Source organism: Urocitellus parryii, chromosome 5, assembly GCF_045843805.1.
Source record: "Urocitellus parryii isolate mUroPar1 chromosome 5, mUroPar1.hap1, whole genome shotgun sequence".
NCBI classification, from domain to species: domain Eukaryota; kingdom Metazoa; phylum Chordata; class Mammalia; order Rodentia; family Sciuridae; genus Urocitellus; species Urocitellus parryii.
In genome coordinates this window covers 149,749,616-149,770,847 of record NC_135535.1, presented here as the reverse complement: position 1 = coordinate 149,770,847, position 21,232 = coordinate 149,749,616, and the positions used below count along the sequence as shown (strand labels likewise).

At 39.4% G+C, this 21,232-nt stretch overlaps 1 protein-coding gene across 4 annotated transcripts in view; it reads left to right on the top strand.

The window, feature by feature from the left end:
• Rhobtb1 (Rho related BTB domain containing 1) overlaps nucleotides 1-21,232 on the top strand; it is a 72,670-nt gene that overhangs the window by 28,846 nt on the left and 22,592 nt on the right. For 3 of the 4 annotated variants that reach the window (XM_026393743.2, XM_026393744.2, XM_026393742.2), the window contains 3 exons: nucleotides 3,021-3,222; nucleotides 3,583-3,686; nucleotides 19,565-19,750. In XM_026393743.2, coding sequence (XP_026249528.2) covers nucleotides 3,031-3,222; nucleotides 3,583-3,686; nucleotides 19,565-19,750 — 482 coding nt within the window. In that variant the 5' untranslated portion in view covers nucleotides 3,021-3,030. Of the gene's footprint in view, nucleotides 1-3,020; nucleotides 3,223-3,582; nucleotides 3,687-14,452; nucleotides 14,511-19,564; nucleotides 19,751-21,232 lie in introns of those variants that run through there. The other variant, XM_077799340.1, reaches the window with a different exon arrangement.

Below are 21,232 nucleotides of genomic sequence, written 5' to 3'. Positions count from 1 at the left end.
AAGACCCTTGGATGTTATTCTCACCTTTGACACAGAAATTCTTTAAAGGAGTACATGAAATCTGTCTAACCATAAGTAATGAGGGTCTTTGTAAGTATAGCCTTAATATAAACTTGAAGGACTTGTGTCCCTCTCAAAGTAGTCTGCTGTAAAAGCTACACAACTTTTCTGCACCATTGCTTTGGTGATTCAAATCACTTGGGGTTTCTCTTTGGGGGCTGCTGTCAGAGCTCGTGTGCAAGTCCGAAAAGAAGACCAATTCTATATTTCAGTGTCCTATCTCAATTTTTATTTAATCCAGACATTCCTTCAAATTTTATGGATTGGCCATCTTTGATGTTTATCTATCTTAAAAAAAAAAGTCGAATTCATGTTCAAAAGACTAAATTGTGGTGGTACTTAGGGCATTGAAAGTAATATACCTTTGGCTTCAAAGCTGTGAGGCTCCAGATGAAACCGTCGTACGGATCCTAGCTTACCCCATGGTAACATCACCAGAAACTTGTCAAAGAGCGTTAAAAAGTATTATCATTCTAGTTCTGCAATCTAGAAATGCCCCATGAAAATATTTTAATCTATTTTCCACCTCTTTCATCTTTTGGTTTACTGTGACCTCCTCCCTGTCTCCCCCTCCCCACCCAAAACTTTTTGTGTCTTCCTTGCCTAAGGTCAACTATTCTGCATATTGTGTTTTTTTTTCTTTGATTTTGTTCTTGAATGAGCTGTTCTAAAATTCATCCTTTTTATAGATCTTTGTCATTATTAAGTGTATGAGTTTGCATCTCATTCTGGCTTCCCACCTGGCTCAAATTTGTTGTCTTCTAAAGGCGTTTATCTTCAACATCATGATTATGAATTTTTATTTTGCCAAATACCACACCAGGAACTTAAAGCATAAGTTTTCTTCATCCCCCACAATACTTTAGGAGATGGATATTATTATAATCTTCATTTAGCAGATGGAGAGGCAGAAGGCCAGATGTACAAACAACTTGCCCAAAGTCAATTGGCTAGAAGTGGGATAGCAAGGATTCAAACTCATGTTCATCTGAGTCAGGGTTGCTCAACCTTAGCACTGCGACACTTGGGCTTGGGTAGGTTGTAGGGTCTGTCCTGTGCAATGAAGTATGTTAAGCAGCAGCATCTTTGGCTGGTACCCTCTAGAAACCTGTAGCTTTTAACCTCACCTTCTGATTTTAATAACCATAAAAGTCCCCAGACTTTGTATGTATCCCCTGGGGGGAGTATCTGACAAACACTGGTCTAATGCCAAAATTCATGCTTTGGACACTTTGTGAAAAAAAAAAACACTGTTTTAAGGCAAAATGTTAAAAAGACCAATTTTAGAAGTCATTATATCTGGCTGATTTGTCAGAATTGGAGATTTTTTTTAAAGATTCTGTTCACCCAAGATGTTGAGAATATACATTGCTAGGTAAGGCACAGGTGTCTATTATAAAAGCCTCTTCATGGTATGATATATGATATGTCAAGATCAATGTAATGTTTTGAACAACTAATAAATTTCTGATGTTTAAAAAAAAAAAAGCCTCTTCATGGCATATGAAACACAGAGCAAATCCTAGCCTAACCACTCATCTGTTCCTGAACCCACTCCTGCCAAGTTCTCCAGCCTCAGGCTTAACACCTCCTGTGATGGTGTTACTGTCGGCAATTCCATATCCTCACTTCCTGAGACTATTTCATCTTCTTACAGCCCTAACTGTGAAAAAGTATTCTTCTCAATATCTTCCTTACATTTCTCCACCTATACCCATATCATCCAAATTAATCATTCTCAAATCAATCAAGTTAAAGCCTTATTGAGTCTCAATTATGTATTAGGCTGTCCTCCGAACAGTTTCTTTACCATGACCACCTAACCAGTTTTCTCAGTTTAATAATAGACTTCCTCAGAAGGACAACTACAGCTCATTAAAATCTTAAAATCTTCCAAAGTTGGTCTCCTACCCAGCTGCTGCCAGTAGTGAGGCTGCTCTGGGTTTGTGGAAGGCCTTGACCCTGGGGAAGCCAAGTTGCAGCAGTGTTTCCTCTTCCTCTTTTTTTAAATATTTATTTTTTAGTTTTAGGTGGACACAATATCATTATTTTACATTTCTGTGGTGCTGAGGATTGAACCCAGTGCCTCATGCATGAGGGCCAAGCACTCTACCACTGAGCCACAACCCCAGCCGCTCCTCTTCCTCTTGACCCCTCACCCAGCAATCCTCTTTAGACTTCCTTTGGTAGTTTCAGGAAGATTCCAAAGTGACTCCTCTCATTCTCATTCTCAAAGTGACTCATCTTTTACCATGTGCTCTAGATTTCTTGATGAAAATACAGAGGGGAAGGTCATTTTGTTGTTGTTGTTGCTTTTTAGGTGGGCCACCTTGAGAATATCATTATTTATTTGATTAATATAAATAAATAGAAGTTAATTTGCTTGGAACCTCAGAATTCAGACTCTTCTTTAAAGTTAGGCAGTTTTTTCAATCTGCGCTTTTGATTTTCTTCTATGTTACCATAGTAATGATGAACTTAAAGAAACCTGCTTCTCAAAAATGTTGGATAACTGGAAGATTGTGGTGGGGCAGACACCAGGATCTCCAAGGCACCTTAGGCTCCAGCATCAAAGGTTAGCCTGCAGGTGACCAATCTCACCAGCCAGTCACCATGAGCAGCTAGTGAGCTATAAATGTGTGCCAGCTGCCCTGACAGTGCCTGGACAGATCTGCAGTAGGCAGGTTATGTTTAGAGAAAACCAAGGAGAAAATAACATGTTAACCAGAATAAACTGTTTGGGGTCAAAATAGCAGTCTGGTGTTTTTGTTCTTGTGTGAGATATAAAAAGAAAACTTGGGTTTCAATCAGGCTTAGTATGAACTTCCAAACATCTTGCCTGTGCTTGTGTACGTGCAAGGACGTGGCTGGACAGAGGCAAAGCTGTTCTGAACTCTAGTGTCTGGGAGTGCTCTGGAAAGCCTTGGAGTCTTCAATGTAGTTTCACTCTCTTCTTGTAGAGCTTCATAAATGGACACTGACATGGACTACGAAAGACCCAACGTGGAAACCATCAAGTGTGTGGTGGTGGGCGACAATGCCGTGGGGAAGACGCGCCTGATCTGTGCCAGAGCGTGTAATACCACGCTCACGCAGTATCAGCTGCTGGCCACCCACGTGCCTACCGTGTGGGCCATTGACCAGTACCGTGTCTGCCAGGAGGTAAGGTGCACGGTGTCTTTAGGATCCTTAGGCCATCATGGCTGTTTGCCAGTCAGATTAAAACTAGTGGAGGAGGGTGGGTAAACTGCACATTCAAAACAAAACTAACTTTTTAGTGCCACAAGAGAGAACAGAAGCAAAGGGCACACTTGGGAGTATGGCCATGGTGACCTGAATGGGGGTGTGAGTCATGTGATTCTAGGACTTGAGTTAGGAGCTGGCTTAAGTCCCAGTAGATGAAATAAGGAAACGAAATGCAAGTGGGTTTAGGGGCCCTGAGAAGTGTCAACTTGGACTCCCTCCTCTGGGGGAGTGTGTGATTAACACTGAGCACGTGGACTCTGTCTCTCTTTCCTGCAGGTCTTGGAACGTTCCCGAGATGTTGTTGATGAAGTGAGCGTTTCTCTCAGGCTTTGGGATACTTTTGGTGATCATCACAAGGACAGGCGATTTGCATATGGCAGGTAAAACAAGACTAGTGCACTGTGGTTGAGCTTGAGTAAAATTACCTTTTGAGACCCGGTAGCTGGTTCACATGTTAACAAAAACCACATCATAATGGCCTTTTGAAATATCTTGGGTTCTTTACTTGTGCTGAAGAAGGGGGGGAAATGGCATTTTTTTTTTCTGATATCAAGAAAAACAGAATTTGCTTTGCCACTAGGAAATTGCAGGTTAAAACAACTTGGGCTAGTTGGCCTGGAAGTTTACTAGATGAGGATTCTGTCTTATCCTCCAGCCTTGAGCTACTTTGATGGCTGTTTTTCTGAGTGACACTTCATTTGACATCTGTGAAAGTGTTTCAAGCTATTTTAGCACTTGGCTACTCTACTTCAGAAGGTCTCTGTGGTCTTTTCATGACCATATTAGCAGAGTCTGATGTTATTTGCTTTGGGCTTTGTGTTATCTGAAAAGTCTCTTTATTTTTATTTGAAGGTCATTTTTTAAAAGAAAGGAAAATATCTCTGAAGTCCTTCACAAGGCATGTTTCCAAAATGAACTGAAACACTAATGTCTATTTTTCTTTAAAAAAAAAAATGGAGAAGGAAAAATCCAGTAAAGGAAAGATTAATCTAGGACACTGACATGGGTAGGAACATAGTCAAAATGCCTTAAAATATTTAGCAATTTCTGTCTGTTACCATAACTTGAAATATCTCTCTGTGGATGGATCATAGCTATTAAAATGCAGATAAGGTAGAGATTTTTTTTTTTACCCAAACAGGGGTGGGGCTGGTACTGAAGATGGAACCCAGGGCTTTGCACATGCCAGACAGGTACTCTTATCACTGAGCTACATCCCCAGCCCTCCTTAATTGTAAATCAACACATTGCATTTTAAGCTTAGAATTTAGGTGTCACATCTTAGTTGTCTCTTCTTAACATCAAACACCATGTTACTTCACAGAATTCCAAGCATGTGTATTGCACCTTGGTGATGACATAAACCTTTGGAAAAGTTTCTCTATTTCTTCAATCCAGTAGCTCTCTGAAAAAAAAAATTATTGGTTTTTTTTCAAAATGGCCTAAAATACTGAGTAAAAGGGATTGCCCTACTCCTGAGAAGTAACTCACACACTGAAAAAAACCTGTGATTTAGAACAGTTTATTCATGGGGACTCAGAATGGGACATGTGGAAGTAAAACATGGTTTTAATGACCCCTTTATAATAAGGATTTTTAACCTTAATATCCAGCATTATAGATCCTTTTCTTCTCTTCGAATGTTCTGTTTGTTTTTTTTTTTTCTTTCCTTATTCTCATAATGTTCTTGATGGTTATCTTAGTTGACAGTTCAGGTTTTTATTTTCCTGCATATAAAAAAATAAAATAAATGAAGCTGCTTATAAATATTGTGTGGTCAGGTTTGTCATATTTGCAGTTCTAAGGAAGCATGATTTTAAAATGATGTCTTTAAGCAAAGTAAGGATAAGTAAGGTAGATGTCTAAGGATTTTTGGTAACTCCTTTTCTATAAAAGTGTCATGCAAAGATTGGCCTGAAGATGAGCCGACTGGGATATTTAGTTTTAGACTCTTAGCAATCATTTCAACAGATCAGGGTTGATAGCCACTTGAAATGTATGCACTCAAAACAATGAATTTCAGCGTGGCCTTGTCGTGTGAAACTTGTTTTGTGATGGAAGGGCTGCTCCACTTCCCGTGAGACGCCAGCTTAGGATTTGTTTAATGGTGCTCTGGCCCTCACAGCTCTACACTGGGCCCCGTCCAGCTCCTGGACATAGCTGGAGTCATTTTACAGCCTGTCATGCCTGTGTCTCTTCACTCCCAATGAAAACAAGCTGCTCTTTCCTGTGGCTCCATCAGTTCAAAGTACATTGTTCTGCTCCCTTGTCTGTGATGTTTGGTTCCATTAACTGTAACCCATTCCCCTTTTGATAGAAACAGGAAGTACTCCTGGAGCCAACTCTGCTTCTCCTAGTGGCCCAGAGGGGCTTCAGGAAACATCCCCATGTGTGTTTCTGGCCACGTTCTACTTGGGGCCTCATTTTGTGTGCTTGTTTTTACCTTGTATTTCCTCTGTCCTTGCTGACCCTCCACTGCCTCTAGGTGTCCTGCCATAGACCCCAGTCCTAGTAAAGAACAAAAGTCAGAGCTCCACTGTCAGACTCCATCATCTTTCTGTACATTGTAAATAGGTAATACCACATTAATGTAGCACCCAGAGGTTACATTTTATGGAAAAATCTGGTAGCATAAGTTTCTTTTATTCAGTATAGAACTTTGACCAGTTCTTTTGATTGCTGTGAGAGAGCTGATGTTGGATTTGCAAACCTGTCTTTGGACTAACGTTTTTACTCTACTTGGTTTGAATTACAAGTCAATGGGATGAGCAGCAGACATAAATTTGGAGGCATGTATGTGGAATATATTCCAAGATATTTAGAACCTTTTTAAAATAATTAGATTCTTGTGGTAACAGTGAGGGAAACCAGATTCATCCCATGATGCCCCAGGCCTTGCCCTCAGTTTCCTCTGCTTCTTAGTTTAAACGAAATTAGTTTGTTGCCCTTCATACATTCTTTGGCATAGACAGGTTCTGGTTTTCTGAGTGGTCAAGGGGGGTCAGTAGCAGGCAGTCTACCAACCTGAATTTACAGTTTTCCAAGTCTGAAAACTGGCTAACTGTAACCAGAATATCATTGCTATCTTCTTTATTTAAAGGCAACTATTCAACTCATTTTTTAAGCCAATTAAAATAATAGCTCCAATTTATGGAAAGCCTACCATGTGCCAGCCAACATATTAGGAGCTTTGCCAACATTAGTTTAGGTATTCCTTTCGGGAGATCTAGGAGGCAGAGATTATCTCCATGCTACAAAGAAGCAAAGAGTTGAGACCTTTCACTGATGTAACCTAACCAGTGATGAGTCTCAGAGGCAGATTTCCACCCCACCCTTGCTGACTCCAGACTCCCACCTCTTTTCACTGTGCCAAGCTACCTTGCACCTTCAAGAGGATGAAGCTGGAAACTGTGCCACGTTGGGAATCTGGGTTTCCGTTGGCTCTTCCATATTGGTACAGAGCCTTAGAACCAGAGGAGACCCCAGAAGCCCATTTAGTTGCCCCTTTTCCTTGAGGAAGGGAAGCTGTCCATCCAGCTGAGAACTAGCACTGAAGAGAGTCCTTCCGTTGGAGGGAGGATGAAGTCAGCAGGGGAGCATCAGCACCCTGACTCCTCACAGGTCCGAAATCTGGCAGGCCCTCTCTTCTCAGGAACTCTCTTGTAACCTTTCTTCCTACCACCCACTTTCTATCCACTTTCAGATGAACTTTTGAAGTTCTTTTCTGGATCTTTTGAAATGTCAAGAGCAAGACTGAACATAGTAACCATGACTGTGATCAACTGCTCTTTTGTTGACAAAGAAGGGGCCTCTTCTTAAAGAAATCTCTCTCAAATGTTTTCCCTGGAACTCTTCTAAGAATGAAAGGTTCACATTTTGGTACCTGGCACCAAAAAGACAGACACACAGGATGGGCTCAGCCTCCAGCAGGGCATCTGGGCTGCTCAAACACTCTATTTCAGTCACACCAGATATAAATAATTATGGGTTTGTTTGTTTGTTTGTTGTTGTTTGTTTGTTTTCTGTCTCCTCTCTTTGAAAACCTCCGACCCTGATCTGTGTCAGGGCCAGATAACCTTCAGACACTTAATGAAGCTGATGGTGCTGAAGGTGATAACTAAAATTTAATCAAGGAACCCCATGAGTCAGATCTGTGCCAGGCGATCACTCTACATATCCTGTCCCACCTCGTTCTCACTGTGACCCTGCAAAGTGGGCTTATTTCACAGTTGAGGAAACAGGTACAGAAAGGGCCACAAGGACAGAATGGAGCTGAACTTTCTACTTGGGTCTGACTCCAAAGCCTACCTACCATGCTGTGTGGCTGATGAGACTGACAGATGACAAGTTTACTTTAAATTTCCTCCTGGTACAGTCTAAGTCTTCTGTCCTCTGTGGACCCTGAAAGACCTGCATTCACCATCTCTCATCCAGTACGTCTCTTAAATTTTTTAAGCATGGCAAATAACCCGATTCTTTACATGCATTCCTAAGTGGCTAAATATTAGTCCTTTCACTTTCAGTAAAGATGATACATCAAAGCAGACTTTTCCAGAGTGAGTTGGAATCTTGGGTCATTTTTTTTTGGCATGTTTCCCCCAAAACATTTAACTTAAAGATTCAGAACCAGTTCACTTGCCCTTACCCCCCATAGTTTTCCAGCATATTTTAAGTCTGGCTGGAACCCATTTATTATATAGTTTATCTTACACTGATTTTTCTCAACTGTTGTAAGCTCCTATGAGAAGTGCAGTACATGTTTCAAATGATGACATTATAATCAACACTGTGGTTTCTGTGTGTCTGTTTAGATAAGATGGGTTTGGTTTCATGTTGAAGGCCCATGTAATCAGATAGGGTATGAACACACCCCATTTTGAATGCTTAGTTGAGAACCTTTAAAAACTGTTGAAGTGTTTAATGCATCTAGAGTACTTCAAGTTAGCTGTTATTGTCCATAACACATTCTAAATGCTGGGCCAGAAGTAATCCAGATTATTCTAATGATTATTTCAGGAAATATATCAAGTGGAAGTGGACCAGGGCCAGGACTAGGCAAGGCCAATTAGTCTCTCACCACAGGCTTAAAAATGTAAATAATAATAATTTTTAAAAACAGGATCATTATTAGTATTTGTTTTTTTCCCTTTTGCCTTGGGCTCCATATGGTAATGTTTCTTAACCTGACTTTATCTATAATATTGGTATGTTTTGAATTGTGGCTTTTTTGTCATGATTTTTATGTTTTAAAAATAGTATTCATCTGAATTACTGAGCTTTTCTTGTATTTGCACCTGAGGCAGGTATTTTGCCTTTGTCCCCCAGTCGTGGTCCTGATGCTGGGCTTTATAATTGGATAGCAACATAACAAAGAGAAGAAATCTAGTAATGCATATACTTAATGGAAAAAGTAATACAGACCACACTTTTCAGTGTGTTAGTACGAATAGGTCTAGAAAAGTTATTAGAGCTTATGTCCTAAAGGCATTGAGTCTTGTGTGCTACTGTAACAAGAAGAACTCAAGTTGCTCAGGTTATAGAAAAAAGTGAAAAGATATAAAAGCAGTTATTTAGATCAAGAGATAGGAATAGTGGTTCCCTATGAGGTTATTCTAAAATTGTTAGTTTTCATACTTGAGTGCACCTAAGCATAGCAGTTATTCTGAAGTAAGAGTTTTGCAAAGAGGTAAAGCAGCCAATTTTAGCCAGCACCTGGATGATTATGAAGTCTGTGGTCCTTCAGCCACACTTTGGTGAACACTGTCATGGAATTATCGTGATGCTTCTTACCAAACCTCAACCAAAAGGGAGGCTCCCTTGTAGTGTGAGAAGCAAGCAAAAAAGAATATAGACTGTGTAATTCCATTTCTACAGAAATCTAGAAAATACAGTCTAATCTAGTAACAGATGTAGATCACTGGTTGCCCAGAGAAGATGATGGAATGGAAGGATGGATTACCAAGGGACATGAGGAAGCTTGGGGGATGATGGAAATGTTTGTTATCTTGATTGAGATGATGGTTTCAGAGGAATACATATGTCAAAACTCATCAAATTAAAAAACACTAAACATGCATAGTTGAAAGTTATATCTAAATAAAGGTTTTAAGATGAGGAATATCTCTATAACAATATAATCTATGATATTTGAAAATGTTTGCATGGTAGACTGCTATATGTTTTAATTATTTATGGAACCTTACATTAATTCTCATTAAAAATATAAATCATTTCTTTGAACTTATGGGGAAAATAATGGAAACAGATCCTTAATGGTTGAGTATAGGAAATGGAATATTATAATTGTCAAAGAAAATGATAGGACATTATCATCTTGTTACACGAAATTACACTATTTCCCGTCTCCCAGGAATAAAGCCCTGAGCTCAGTGGGCCCACTCTCTGACCACATAGGTTGTTTCTTTGCCAGTGATTGTGTTTGTATCTTTTCCTCAGAAGATTCTTTTTACCTAATACCCTCTGGTAGCCAAACAAAGAACACCCAATTCTGTGGAAGTTTTGTTTCTCCATCAGATAGTAGCAATATTGGGTTTCATAGCCGAGTCAGTCTAGAGCGAGGGAATGTCATGGTAACCCCCAATATGTGCAAATGGAGTGTGTATTTCCTACCTGGCCATCCCGGCTGGGAACTGAATGCAGGGTTGAATGATCAGGTATGATCTCTCATTTGGAGCAGTCGGAACACCGTGCTGTGGGACTCCCACTTTTGCTTGTCTCTCTGGATCAGGTTCCATTCTCCCTCTCCAGCCTCATGTCTTGCTGTAGACACAACAAAACATTTATAGGCCCAAGTCCTCTGAAGCCTTTAAACCCACAAGGATGCATTATATCCACCTAGAAATTATAACCCATCCCAACCATTTTTTTTAAGGCAACTAATTACTACTGATATTCACAGAATTAGAGCAAGTGTCACATTCTCCCAGACGTTCTCTCTGAACTCTCCTTACTCTCCCTCTCACCTTTAGAATACAGGTGAAGTGTCTCTCTTACATGCTGCCATAGAATATCTTGGCAAATCCTACACTGTGTCAAAATTGACTCCTTCATTTTCTCTCCCCTTCCCTTTATTCTCTTGTTCCTAGTATGCTAGGACAGAGATTTTTGTCTTTCTACTCTGTGTCACCAGTGCCCAGACACTGGTACGTAGGAGAAGTTTAATAAGTGTTAATTGAGTGAGTGAACGTGTCTATTGATTGATCTCTCATACATGCCAAGATCTTCTAAGAAAATATTCTTATCAAATACTCCAAATTATTTTTACTTTTTACTTTATTTTATTTGATTGAAGTTTATATGTACAGATGTACAGTAAGAATCACAAGGAATGTACCAACCTGAGATGATGAAGATGGAAAGCCCTGGTACTTGGCTTCACCATAAAGAATTAGCAAATGGAAGATGAGATGTGAGGCCAGTGGAAAAAGGAAACAGACTCAAGCCATGTCCTCAAAACATCCTCCCCCCAAGTTTTTTGGATTTGTAATTTGTGTGTAATGCCTTATTTGAATGACTATTCTTAAACAAAATTACTTGTATTAATATTAATGCACTTCCAATTATAGGTTGTTTCTTCTCTGGAGATCATTCTAAGATCTTTTTGAAGAATAATTTTTAAATAATTATGTGTATATAGTATTTCACTTGCCCAAAGAGAAGCATTAAGTATAATAACTGCAGGTAAATTATTATCATTATATACTTACCCAGAACAAACAAAAATGCTTAGACTAAATGCATACAAATAATTCAAAATATCAAATTTGGGGTGGAAATGTATGGGTTCCGTGCTGAATCACTCAAGCATGAGATTCCAATCAACCAAATCATCCCACAGAAAATCTGTATATTCCATGCCCTGTGCCACTCTCTGCCTACTATCCCACACTGTCCTTTCTGCTCTGAAGTGGAACACTTATATTGTAGCCAGAGGAAAACATCAAAAGACCTGGGATCCCTGTGCCTGACCCAGCCCTGTCCCCAGGATGAAACTGTCCTGGAAAGCAAGAATGCCAAATGAGATAGCAACAAGTCTCAGTGGCTAGGCTCACTTGTGTTCCAAAATGAAGGATTCTGGCTGCTGCCCAGACATGGGTCATGTGGCTGGGAAAGATGGTCCTTTGTGGCTCAGCCAGAAAAGAATTGATTGACCCAAGAGAGGGCGTCACAAAAGTACAAATAATGAGGTTTCCAAGGTGGGCAAAGAGAATAAGGACCAAGTTCATTGTTGAACAAGCTGATGTCTTGTGCGTGCATTCCTTTCACTTTTTTCCTATTTTTTTCTTAATAACTGCAGGTTTGACAAGTTGGGTCAGATTTATAGTGAGGTGTGGTGACTTTTCATTGTGAAAACAGAGAAAGCCTCAGTTTGTGATGTTCTATACTGGAACTTTCCAATGAAGAAATATACAGCACCACACAGTTTTCTCTTTTAAATTGCGGGGAGCAAAAAGAAAGTGCTGAGTAATTCTTCAGTCTTCAGTGGGTAATGCTGTTGCCTGTCTTTCAGCAATTCCACAACAATAACTAGTACTTAGTTGTTTTATAGAACATCCTCACGGATATTTTTCTTAGTGAATCCTAGCAACAATCCTTTCAGTGATTGCTAATGTTAGATACTCATTAGATTTCCAGAATTATCCCACCATTTTACTCTCCCCCAGGCCTGCCTCTGCCCTCAACCTACAGGGCGCATAGTCAGAAGGACGAAATTCCGAATGGCGGGAAGATGAAGCCAATCAGTGAATTCGCTCTTCAATTTATCACGTTCCTTACCTTTAGTGACTTTTGTTGTGTATTCTTTTAAAAAGAAAGATGGTCTGTGGAATAGAAGGCTTCCTTAAGCCATAATTCTCCTGTAACTAGAATTAAACCCAAAAGTAACCTGCCCATTTATTTACCCTTCCTTTGCTTCTGAAGATAATTTAATTCCTGCAAGGAATCATTAATTCATTGTTATCCTGGTATTATGGAAATATCCAATTAGATGGGGTAAATGGTTTTTTTAGATAAATTCAAGTAATTTTTAAAAGAATATTAACTGACTAACCTCTGCTATGTACCAGAGATATTATACGATGATCTTTTACCAGTAATAGTCTGAAGAAATATAATAGCTCACAGTCTGTTTTATTCTTTATTAAAACTCCAACTGGTACCCTGCCTGACTTATGTTAAGCCTAAATTCATTTCTTCTAGACCTTAAGCCTGCTGACTTACTTATGTCTGCAGCTTTTACCCTCCAAATTCTATAAGACCTTTGTATTTAATAAACATTAATCAAGAACCCCTTTGGTACAAACACTGTCTTGTGCACAGTGGGAGAGAAATGGATACGAAAAGGACAGAATTCTTTAAAATGAACTTGAAGTAAAATGGGGTAGATAGTAAATTTTAAAATATATGTATTACAATTCATTGTTAAATAATGTTAAACTAAAAGATGTCACTTCCAGGAACTGGCAAGAAAGAAATGCTCCCACCAAAAGCCTTAGATCATCCTTGACTCCACAAGTCATGTCTTGTGTCCCATCCCTCAACAAGTCCTGTGACTCTGTCTTTAGTACACAGAATGTAGTCACTTAAAAGCCTGTTCTGTACCCCTCTCAGGCCAAGCAGAGTCACCATCACTTCTCTTTGAAGACTGCCTCTTAACCAGTCCCCTGCTTCTTTCTCCTTTTCCTCCCTGATCCCTGCGCATGGCCCTTTGAGTGGCTAGCTCACTCAAAGTAAAAGCCACACTCCTGTGAGACCCTCCCTGTCCTGGCCCTGACTGCCTGTCTCTGAGTTCTGCTTCTGCATGTGTTCCTTCTCACCACCCTGCTCCAACAACACAGCCTCTTTCCCCAGGGAAAAAAAATCCCAGGCATGCTGTGTCCTCAGGGCCTCTGCACCAGCTTTTTCCTCCTCGGCACTGTTCTTACCCCAGAAAGTGACACATTACCTCCCTTCAGTTCTTTACTGAAATGTTGCCTTCTCAGTGAGGCCCTCCCTTGTCACCTCATTTTCAGCCCCAGCTTCTGCTCGCCAATATTTCTGTCCTCTCTGCCCGCTTTATTTTCTGATTGGCACTTACCACTAACTAGCATATTACCTATTTTATTTATTTTTGTTGTTGTTGTTGTTGTTGTTGACTCTGTCCTCCACTAGAATGTAGGCCTAATGGGGATAGTGGTTTGTGTCTTTTTCTAATTGCTTTGTCACTAATGTCCAGAAAAGGGCCTGGTGCACAGTAGGGTATCCCTGACTATTTCTGGAGGAAGTGATTAGAGGATTGCTTATTAATATTAGATAAGTGACTTGACGACTCCCGGTACCTTGCTCAAAGAAGATTGCGAGGAGGCCTGGGAAAAGTCCCTTTCTCATTGTGATGGGATGATCTTGTTAGTTGACATTTGGCCTCAGAAGATCTGGGGAGGTTAATCCCAGGGAACTCTCCCACATGATGTTCTCACTAACATGGAGATTTTCTCATATCTCAACTAGTCTTGCCCTCTGGAGAAAACACTAAGCCTATAGGAATGAAGCTTCTCAGTCACTTAGCTTTTGGGAAAGTGAGAGAGCATGAGAACTAGAGGTGGAGTTGGAAGAGAATTCATGACCATTTCACCTCCTGCTGCCAACCGAGTCTTATGTGAGTGTATCCCGTACTCATTTTCCAGGAGTTCAATGAAATTGTTCAGTCTGTTTCTTTTAATAAATTGATTATGCTTCACCCAGTTTCACATGCTTTCCACTTCTTCTGGTGATTGTGTGAGGTGCAAGAATACACTAATAGGATCACAGTTGGCCACACGTTGAAAATGGGATATCGAGTGAAAAAGAATCTGTTTCCATTGTACTGTAACCCACAACTTTCTTTGGTAGAGCCATTACCTGCTGTGACAATAGGATCAAGCCTTTGTAAGACCCAAGTATCTCTCTTAGGATGTGGTGGCGTTGGTGGGATGTTGATGTGGCTCACTTGCACTTGAGAACGTGCATTGCTTTGGCCCCTTTTTCAAAGGGTGGGGGAAGACTGGTTTAAAATGTTGCTTCCTACTAAAAAAAAAAAAAAAAATGCGGTTACAGGCTTGGAACAAATAGTTGCGCATGCTAATCACTCCCAAATCTGGATATATTTCAGGGTGTTTTGACAGTTTTCCCCACATAACATCTGTACTTAAGAAGCCTCACTGCTATTGGTAAAGTATGGACTTGATTTCTCTGCTCACATCCAGGGCGCTGCATGGTTCTGCCCTGCTCTCCCCAGAGCTCCCGCCAGGCGCTCCCCTACAGGCCTTTCCATCCTCCATGAGTGTGAGCTTACACGGCCATTCATCTCCAGGCGGTTATGTGCACCATCACTGACAACTCCCTCCGCATCTCATACACACTGGGCTGCTCCCCTACTAAAATTTTCCAAGCCACGTGTTCCACGTTTCTTTTCTCTGCCATGCTCCCAGCTGTTTTGTGCTGTTTCGATGTGTCTGTTTGCATAGCACTGTCGGACTCTGTGCATGAAAGGTGTGTTGTCGACATGAATGGTTTTGAAAATGTTTCTGTAAAGAACCTGCCTCACTTGTCATCAGGGAGAAGGAAGCTTGAAGCCCCAAAGGTGTAGAGGTCAGGAACTCCTGCTGGAATCTTTGCCAGATGGTGCATGCGCACAAAGAAAAGAAGCCCAATAAAATGTGATGTGGTCTCTACCGATAGAAAGCATAGAGGAGTCTCTCCTAAAAAATTAAATAATAATAGGCAGTGGTGACATCAAAGGTAGGATCCTGCCATAAACTAAAAAACTTAAAAGAACAATATATACTATATCGTGTGATGGCATTGTGCTGGTGTCATCACAAAAGGACAAACATCCATGCAGAACTCAGGTAAACATCCTTGTTGGCTTTGTCTTGGTCAACACAGTGTTAGTCTGGCAAGAGACCCAACCATAGTGGAATGGAGCACACTGAAAAAGGGCACGCAGCTGAACCCCGTATTGCTTCCTGGATGTCAGGATGGAATCTGCTGTCCTTTGTGTGACCCATCAGACAGTCCTGACATGCTGTTCTTAGATAAAGCATAATTTCAAATTTATCCCCTTTCATTTAGATTAGAAAACCCAACGCCCACAATGCCACAGCTGGAAATAGCAAAGTTGATGAGACCTGAAAAGGGAAGACAAAGGGAAGATGGGACCCCAAAAAAGAAGAAAGCATTTGTGTGATAGGAGAGAACTTAGAAAATTCATTCCTAACAATAAGAGTGTTATTATACAGCTTATCTATCCCTTTTCCAACCATTTCTTCAAAGAATGAATTTGGTGTTTCATACTGGAGAATTAGTTCAGCTTCTGGTTGCTTCTCCAATTTTCCCTACCAAGTTTGCTATATTTGAGTGTAGACCTTGTAAAGACAGGCTTTCAGAACATATTTGCTGTTCAAAGACTGGCTAGGGCCAAGATATGTGGGTAAGATGCACTTTTCTCAGATTCTTTCCTTAATCCTCCAAAAAAAGGTTGGTCCCAAGTTTGCATGCTCTCCTTATGTTACCCACGTGTCTTTGCCAATCTTTCACTTGCTGTCTTTGGCCCCTGTTCCCCCCTAAAAAGATAACTGAAAAAATATGCTTCCTAGGTTTGTTTAATATCCAAAGAAAAAACTGGTACAACCAAGATTGGCTTTATAAGCTCAAGCATTTTTGAATGACTTGGTCTCTCTGTGATTCCTTCTCATTCCCCTGTGAAACTAGAGATTCCCAATTTTTGCAACACATCAATTTATTTTGGATCCTTTTTTTAGTTAACTAATCAAAATATTATTTCACAGGCATTATTTTATGTGTTAGTAATGGAGTCAAACTTTTCTATTGATATTTTCCCCTTAGGGACAAAATTTTTTAAAAAGTCATGTTTTTCCCTAAAAACAAAAAAAAAAACACACATTCCATGGCCAACAACTAGGACCATATACTCTTTAAGTCCTTTGTGATTCTTGCTTTCTCTAATAAAGCCATTTGGCCCAGCCATACATTTTTCTAAATGAAATAAACATTCTAAACCTCTTTCTAGCCTTTCTCAATATTCATGTCCTGGGGTTTAGAGTCTCATTTACTCTGTGCTCTGCCCCTCTGTATTCTCAAATTCTTTCTACTCCAGATAGCTGGAGGATTCCATTTAAATCCTATCAGGTTCTTTTTACAGCTGAAATAGGACCCCCTCTGAGGTCATTTCTAGACTACTTCCCCTGCCTGATTGATATGTAAAAAATGTCTTCATCATACCCCCCCCAACCAATTATTTTTAAATTCACTCTTTAAAGTAAAATAAAGTAACAGAGCCATGAAAATAGAAAAGCTACAACTTGGCTCTTTTCTTTTTATCTTCATTGGAATGGCATTTTTAAACACAGGCTTATGTCAGACATTGAACAGCCTCCACACAGGAATTAATGTTTTGATTAAAAGTTATTTAATATCTCTGGTTCCTTGGACTTCTGCCTAAAGCTGGAGATATTCTTAGCCACAGGTCTTGTGCCTCCTTTGATAAGATAGAAAATGGCCTCAAAATCTAGAGAGAATAAATGGCATTCTCAAAAATTTGCTTGCATAGGTGTTTCTATCACAGAGGATAACTGATACGTTACAAATTAGGAAGCCATGTTGGGATGGAGGAAAGAGAAATTCACCAACAGGACACCTTGATCTGTATGTTCACTTATGCTGGGCCTTTAGGTAGAAATAAGAGTTAGGATATAGTGTTCACATGGCAAACCTTAAAAAACAATTATTCTGTGTGGCCCGAACATCCAATTTTCTTGCATTTGTGTTCAGAGCAATGCAGGTTAAACAAAAGACACTTATGCAAGTAGATAGTTAAAATGAGATCTTATTTTTAACTTTTTTCAATGTAAAATCATGGAGATGGATTCTCCTCGTAACAACTAAATGACAATACAAAAGGAAAAAGAAAAACTTTGTTCCAAAATACAAATAGAATTTTGGCTCAATAAGTTACTTTAGCTTCAGAGGTAGTATTGTTCTCAGTGCAGCCTCTTTTCTTCAACTGTCATCATTTTGAGGCAAAATATTTACAGAACATTAAATTGTTTTTCCAGCTTTCCCACAGCATTTCATGCATTTAGATATTGACGTGACATAGTTAGAAGCTGAGCCCTCCGGACCTGTATTGTGTGATGGTATTGTGCTGCTGTCATCACAGAATTCCATTTTTTCCAGCCCCCAAGGTCCTGTCCGTACTTGCTAACAGGTCATCTGCACGGTGACTCCTATGTGCTCAATGGCGTGAGTGTTATCACAGTAACCTTGGCAACCAAGCTAGCTCTGACTTATGCTGTATCATAAAATTAGATAACAGAATTGACATTTAGCTACATGTCTGTCATACAAATTAAGCTCTGGAGAATGATGTTCTTTAGAGTCATGTGCCTTAATATGGAAATAGAAGGCACCAATTAGAATAATTTTATACATATGCATACTATTCCACATTTAGGTAGAGGATATATATTTCCTCAATTCTTTCTCTATGATATTGAACCTCACATATTGTCATATTATTCTCACTGTGCCAAAATTCATGGTGGCTTTATTTTATGATCAGGACAAAGCTTATAGCAGAATTTCATCAGATACTCGATATAAATAGGATTATGAATAATAGAAAACTCAGCCTGTAAAAAAATGTAAAATTCAAAGTATTCTTGGCTTTACTGGGTACTGTTATTTATGCTGATTGGAAGTAAGACTGAGCGCAGAATATTCCACAAACTAAATCAGAATCCCAAAGACAAGACATGCTTCCCTTTCATTTATATATTTGTGCATATTTTTACACATATTATTCCAGCACCCAAGAATCTTTGATAATATCTTTATTTCAAGAAGATTCTAACCCTGCAGACTAATACATTCATGTACTGGGAGTCCTAGGTTTTCTTTTATAATTCAAAATATTTTAAATTTAGGACTTCCCCTTCTATTTGCTATGGTCTGGTGCAATTTTTCTTGGATATAACTTGAAGACTCAACTTGTGAATTACGTTTAATGTAAGCACCCTGCAGTTTTCTGCATTGCAAATGATTATTTTTAGAAATTTTATGGTTGCCTGCATATATTTGTTTGTCCTCATTGATATGTAGGGGGGAAAGCTCATTAATGATTTAAAAAGAAGGTGTTTTGATTCATTGACTTGATTCTTCTCATTACATAAACAATAAAGGCAATAAATTAACATCTAATAAAATTAGAAGAGTTTATTTCTGAACTTAGCTGCAAGATAGTCTTGAATCCATGCACGCAGCTGTTTCTGTTTTTTATATTCTTCTGCCTCACTGTTTTGAAAGTCATTATTGAGCATATTTTAACCTGGAATGATGGTTTATAATTCCTATTTAGCAGATATCCATCAAACAATATTTGAACAGCTGTTTTATAAAATGGTTCTTTGCCTTCTAGAATGGTAAGTTATTATGTGAAAATAGAAGGTCCATGTCAGAGTTCACTATAAACCAGTTTTCCTTTTCCCTGTATACCTGCTATGTATCATGTATAACATTTGAAAAATCTAATTCCCATATTTTCTCACCTTATTAGCCCTCCGTCTAATTCTTGCCGAGCTGTATGTTAAATACTGAGCCTTATACCTAGTTTTTTAAAAAGTCAAGATTCCTGCAAGTTCAGGATTTTTCTTTTTGGAAACAGATAAGTGGTTGTGCTCTCTACATGTGTGCCTAAGTGAGAAGAAGGGCAGAAAGCCTTCTGTGTATTTGCTGACCCTGAGCGGCAAATACTTGTGACATTTTCGGCAGTGTTTAAACTGTTTGCTTTATCTCATTGGGTCAAGTCATCGTCACCTTTATGTTTCAAACTGGTAAAAGGTAGTTTTTATTGTTTTCTTTTATCTTGAAACTATTTCTTGTGAACAGAAATAGTTCAGCATGTTATGGCTCCAGGACTGAGTTAAGTTGGGGTAACCATCTCCACCGGAAAATAAACATCATTGGGAACTTCTCCGTGCATAAGCATTCTGCAGGGAGAGATGAAAATGGACTACCAGGCTGTGTTGGTGCTGGAATGTGGGGGCTTATCAGGCTGTTTGCATGACTTAGAGATGTGTTTCAATATCTTTTAATATCTGGCCTTTTTTTTTTTTTAACTGTGACATGACATGGCATTAGATGAGTGGTAAAAGAAAAAAAAGTTAAAAGGCAATACGAGCTTCTTCTGTGATTTCCTTTTTAGGTCTGATGTTGTGGTCCTCTGTTTTTCAATTGCTAATCCCAATTCCCTAAATCATGTGAAAACCATGTGGTATCAAGAAATCAAGCATTTTTGCCCTCGCACACCTGTTGTCCTTGTTGGCTGCCAGCTTGATCTCCGCTATGCCGATCTGGAGGCTGTTAATCGAGCCAGGCGCCCATTAGCCAGGTAAGCCAATGACTCGGGGTTTCAGGGCACAAAATAAGAGTTGGAGGTAGCAGGTGTCTCTGAGCCTAGCATTCTATTATTCAGTGGTTCTGAGATCCCATTCGATCAGCCATACACTGTAAGTCAGCCTGTCCAGCGTGAAGGTCTGTGCCTGACATCCTTCTCATGCTCAGAGCATCATCTCTTACGTTGGAGCCATGTTTTAGTAAAATGGTTGGCCAGTGCTTGAAGTGACTTCTCTCGATATGAAATTGTTCATGTAGGAGTGCTTTCAAATGTATGAAGTTTTATGCCGCAGTCTGGCTGCAGCAAAATTAACCGGGGGGTGACGAACAACTTATGTACGTTGATACAGCAGGAGTGGGAACCGTTTATGGTAGGACAACAGAGGTATTTATACATTCCACACAGCTTATCTTAATTAGCATAAACTAGATACATCAGTCAACCAATAAGGAATCTCCACACTTAATGGCGTTACTTCACAAACCACTCCCTCTGGCAAAATGCCAGGCGCCATCCAGACTTGTTTACAGACTCTAACAGTTTTATCCAAAATGTTAGCTGCCCATGATAGTGTTAATAATGACATAAAATTAATCAAGGCTCAAAATGATCAGCCATAATTTTTGACCCCAGGGAATATCGGGGTCATAGAGATATGCCCTTCCAGGTGCTCTTAACTTCCCTAATATTCCTTAGTCCAACCTGAGAGAACATATCCCAAAAGAACAGTGTCCAATTCCTAAAAATCATTTCAACCTATAGTTAATTGCAGGAGGAAAAAAAAAAGCAAACACTATTTTTAAATGTCTCTAGAAGTCCTTACTTGTGTTTTCAAAGTGTCACAATTTTCTATAAATCCACTTGAATGAGTATTTGAGATAATATGTTAAGTATAGTACTTGGTCTACAGTAAAACCTCCATAATGTTACCATTATGTGGATTCTAACTTTGGGGATAAATAAGTTTTTTGAAACATGTTCCCCTTCAAATTCCCTTTGTACCTTGGTATCTTCTTTTTCATGTTTATGGTTGTTTATTTTATTTTATTTTATTTTATTTGCTGGAGAGCAAAGCTTTTCAAAACATTTTGATATTAATACCATGCTTTGATGTTTGCCTTAATAGGCTTGTCACAAAATTTTATGTGAGTGCAACACTATGTACTCTTACAGTGAAAGCAGATGATGTTCTTTAGATAATTTCTGATGCCCTAGGTACATTTTGGATAAAATTTCTGAAAACACTTTATATTCAGTCTTTTCACAATTCCTATGTTCATAAATGCATGGACTAGGAAATGAATATTAAGAGCTACATGGGTATGTGGAAGACTGGAGGGGAGGGTTGCAGAGCTGCAGAGAACGGCAGAGGAGACAGTCCTTCTGTAGAGCAATTCCAAGAAGGAGGTGGCATTTGAACTATGTCTGGAGAATTTCATATTAGCAAATTTCAAGTCAGTCTTAGGAACAAAGAAC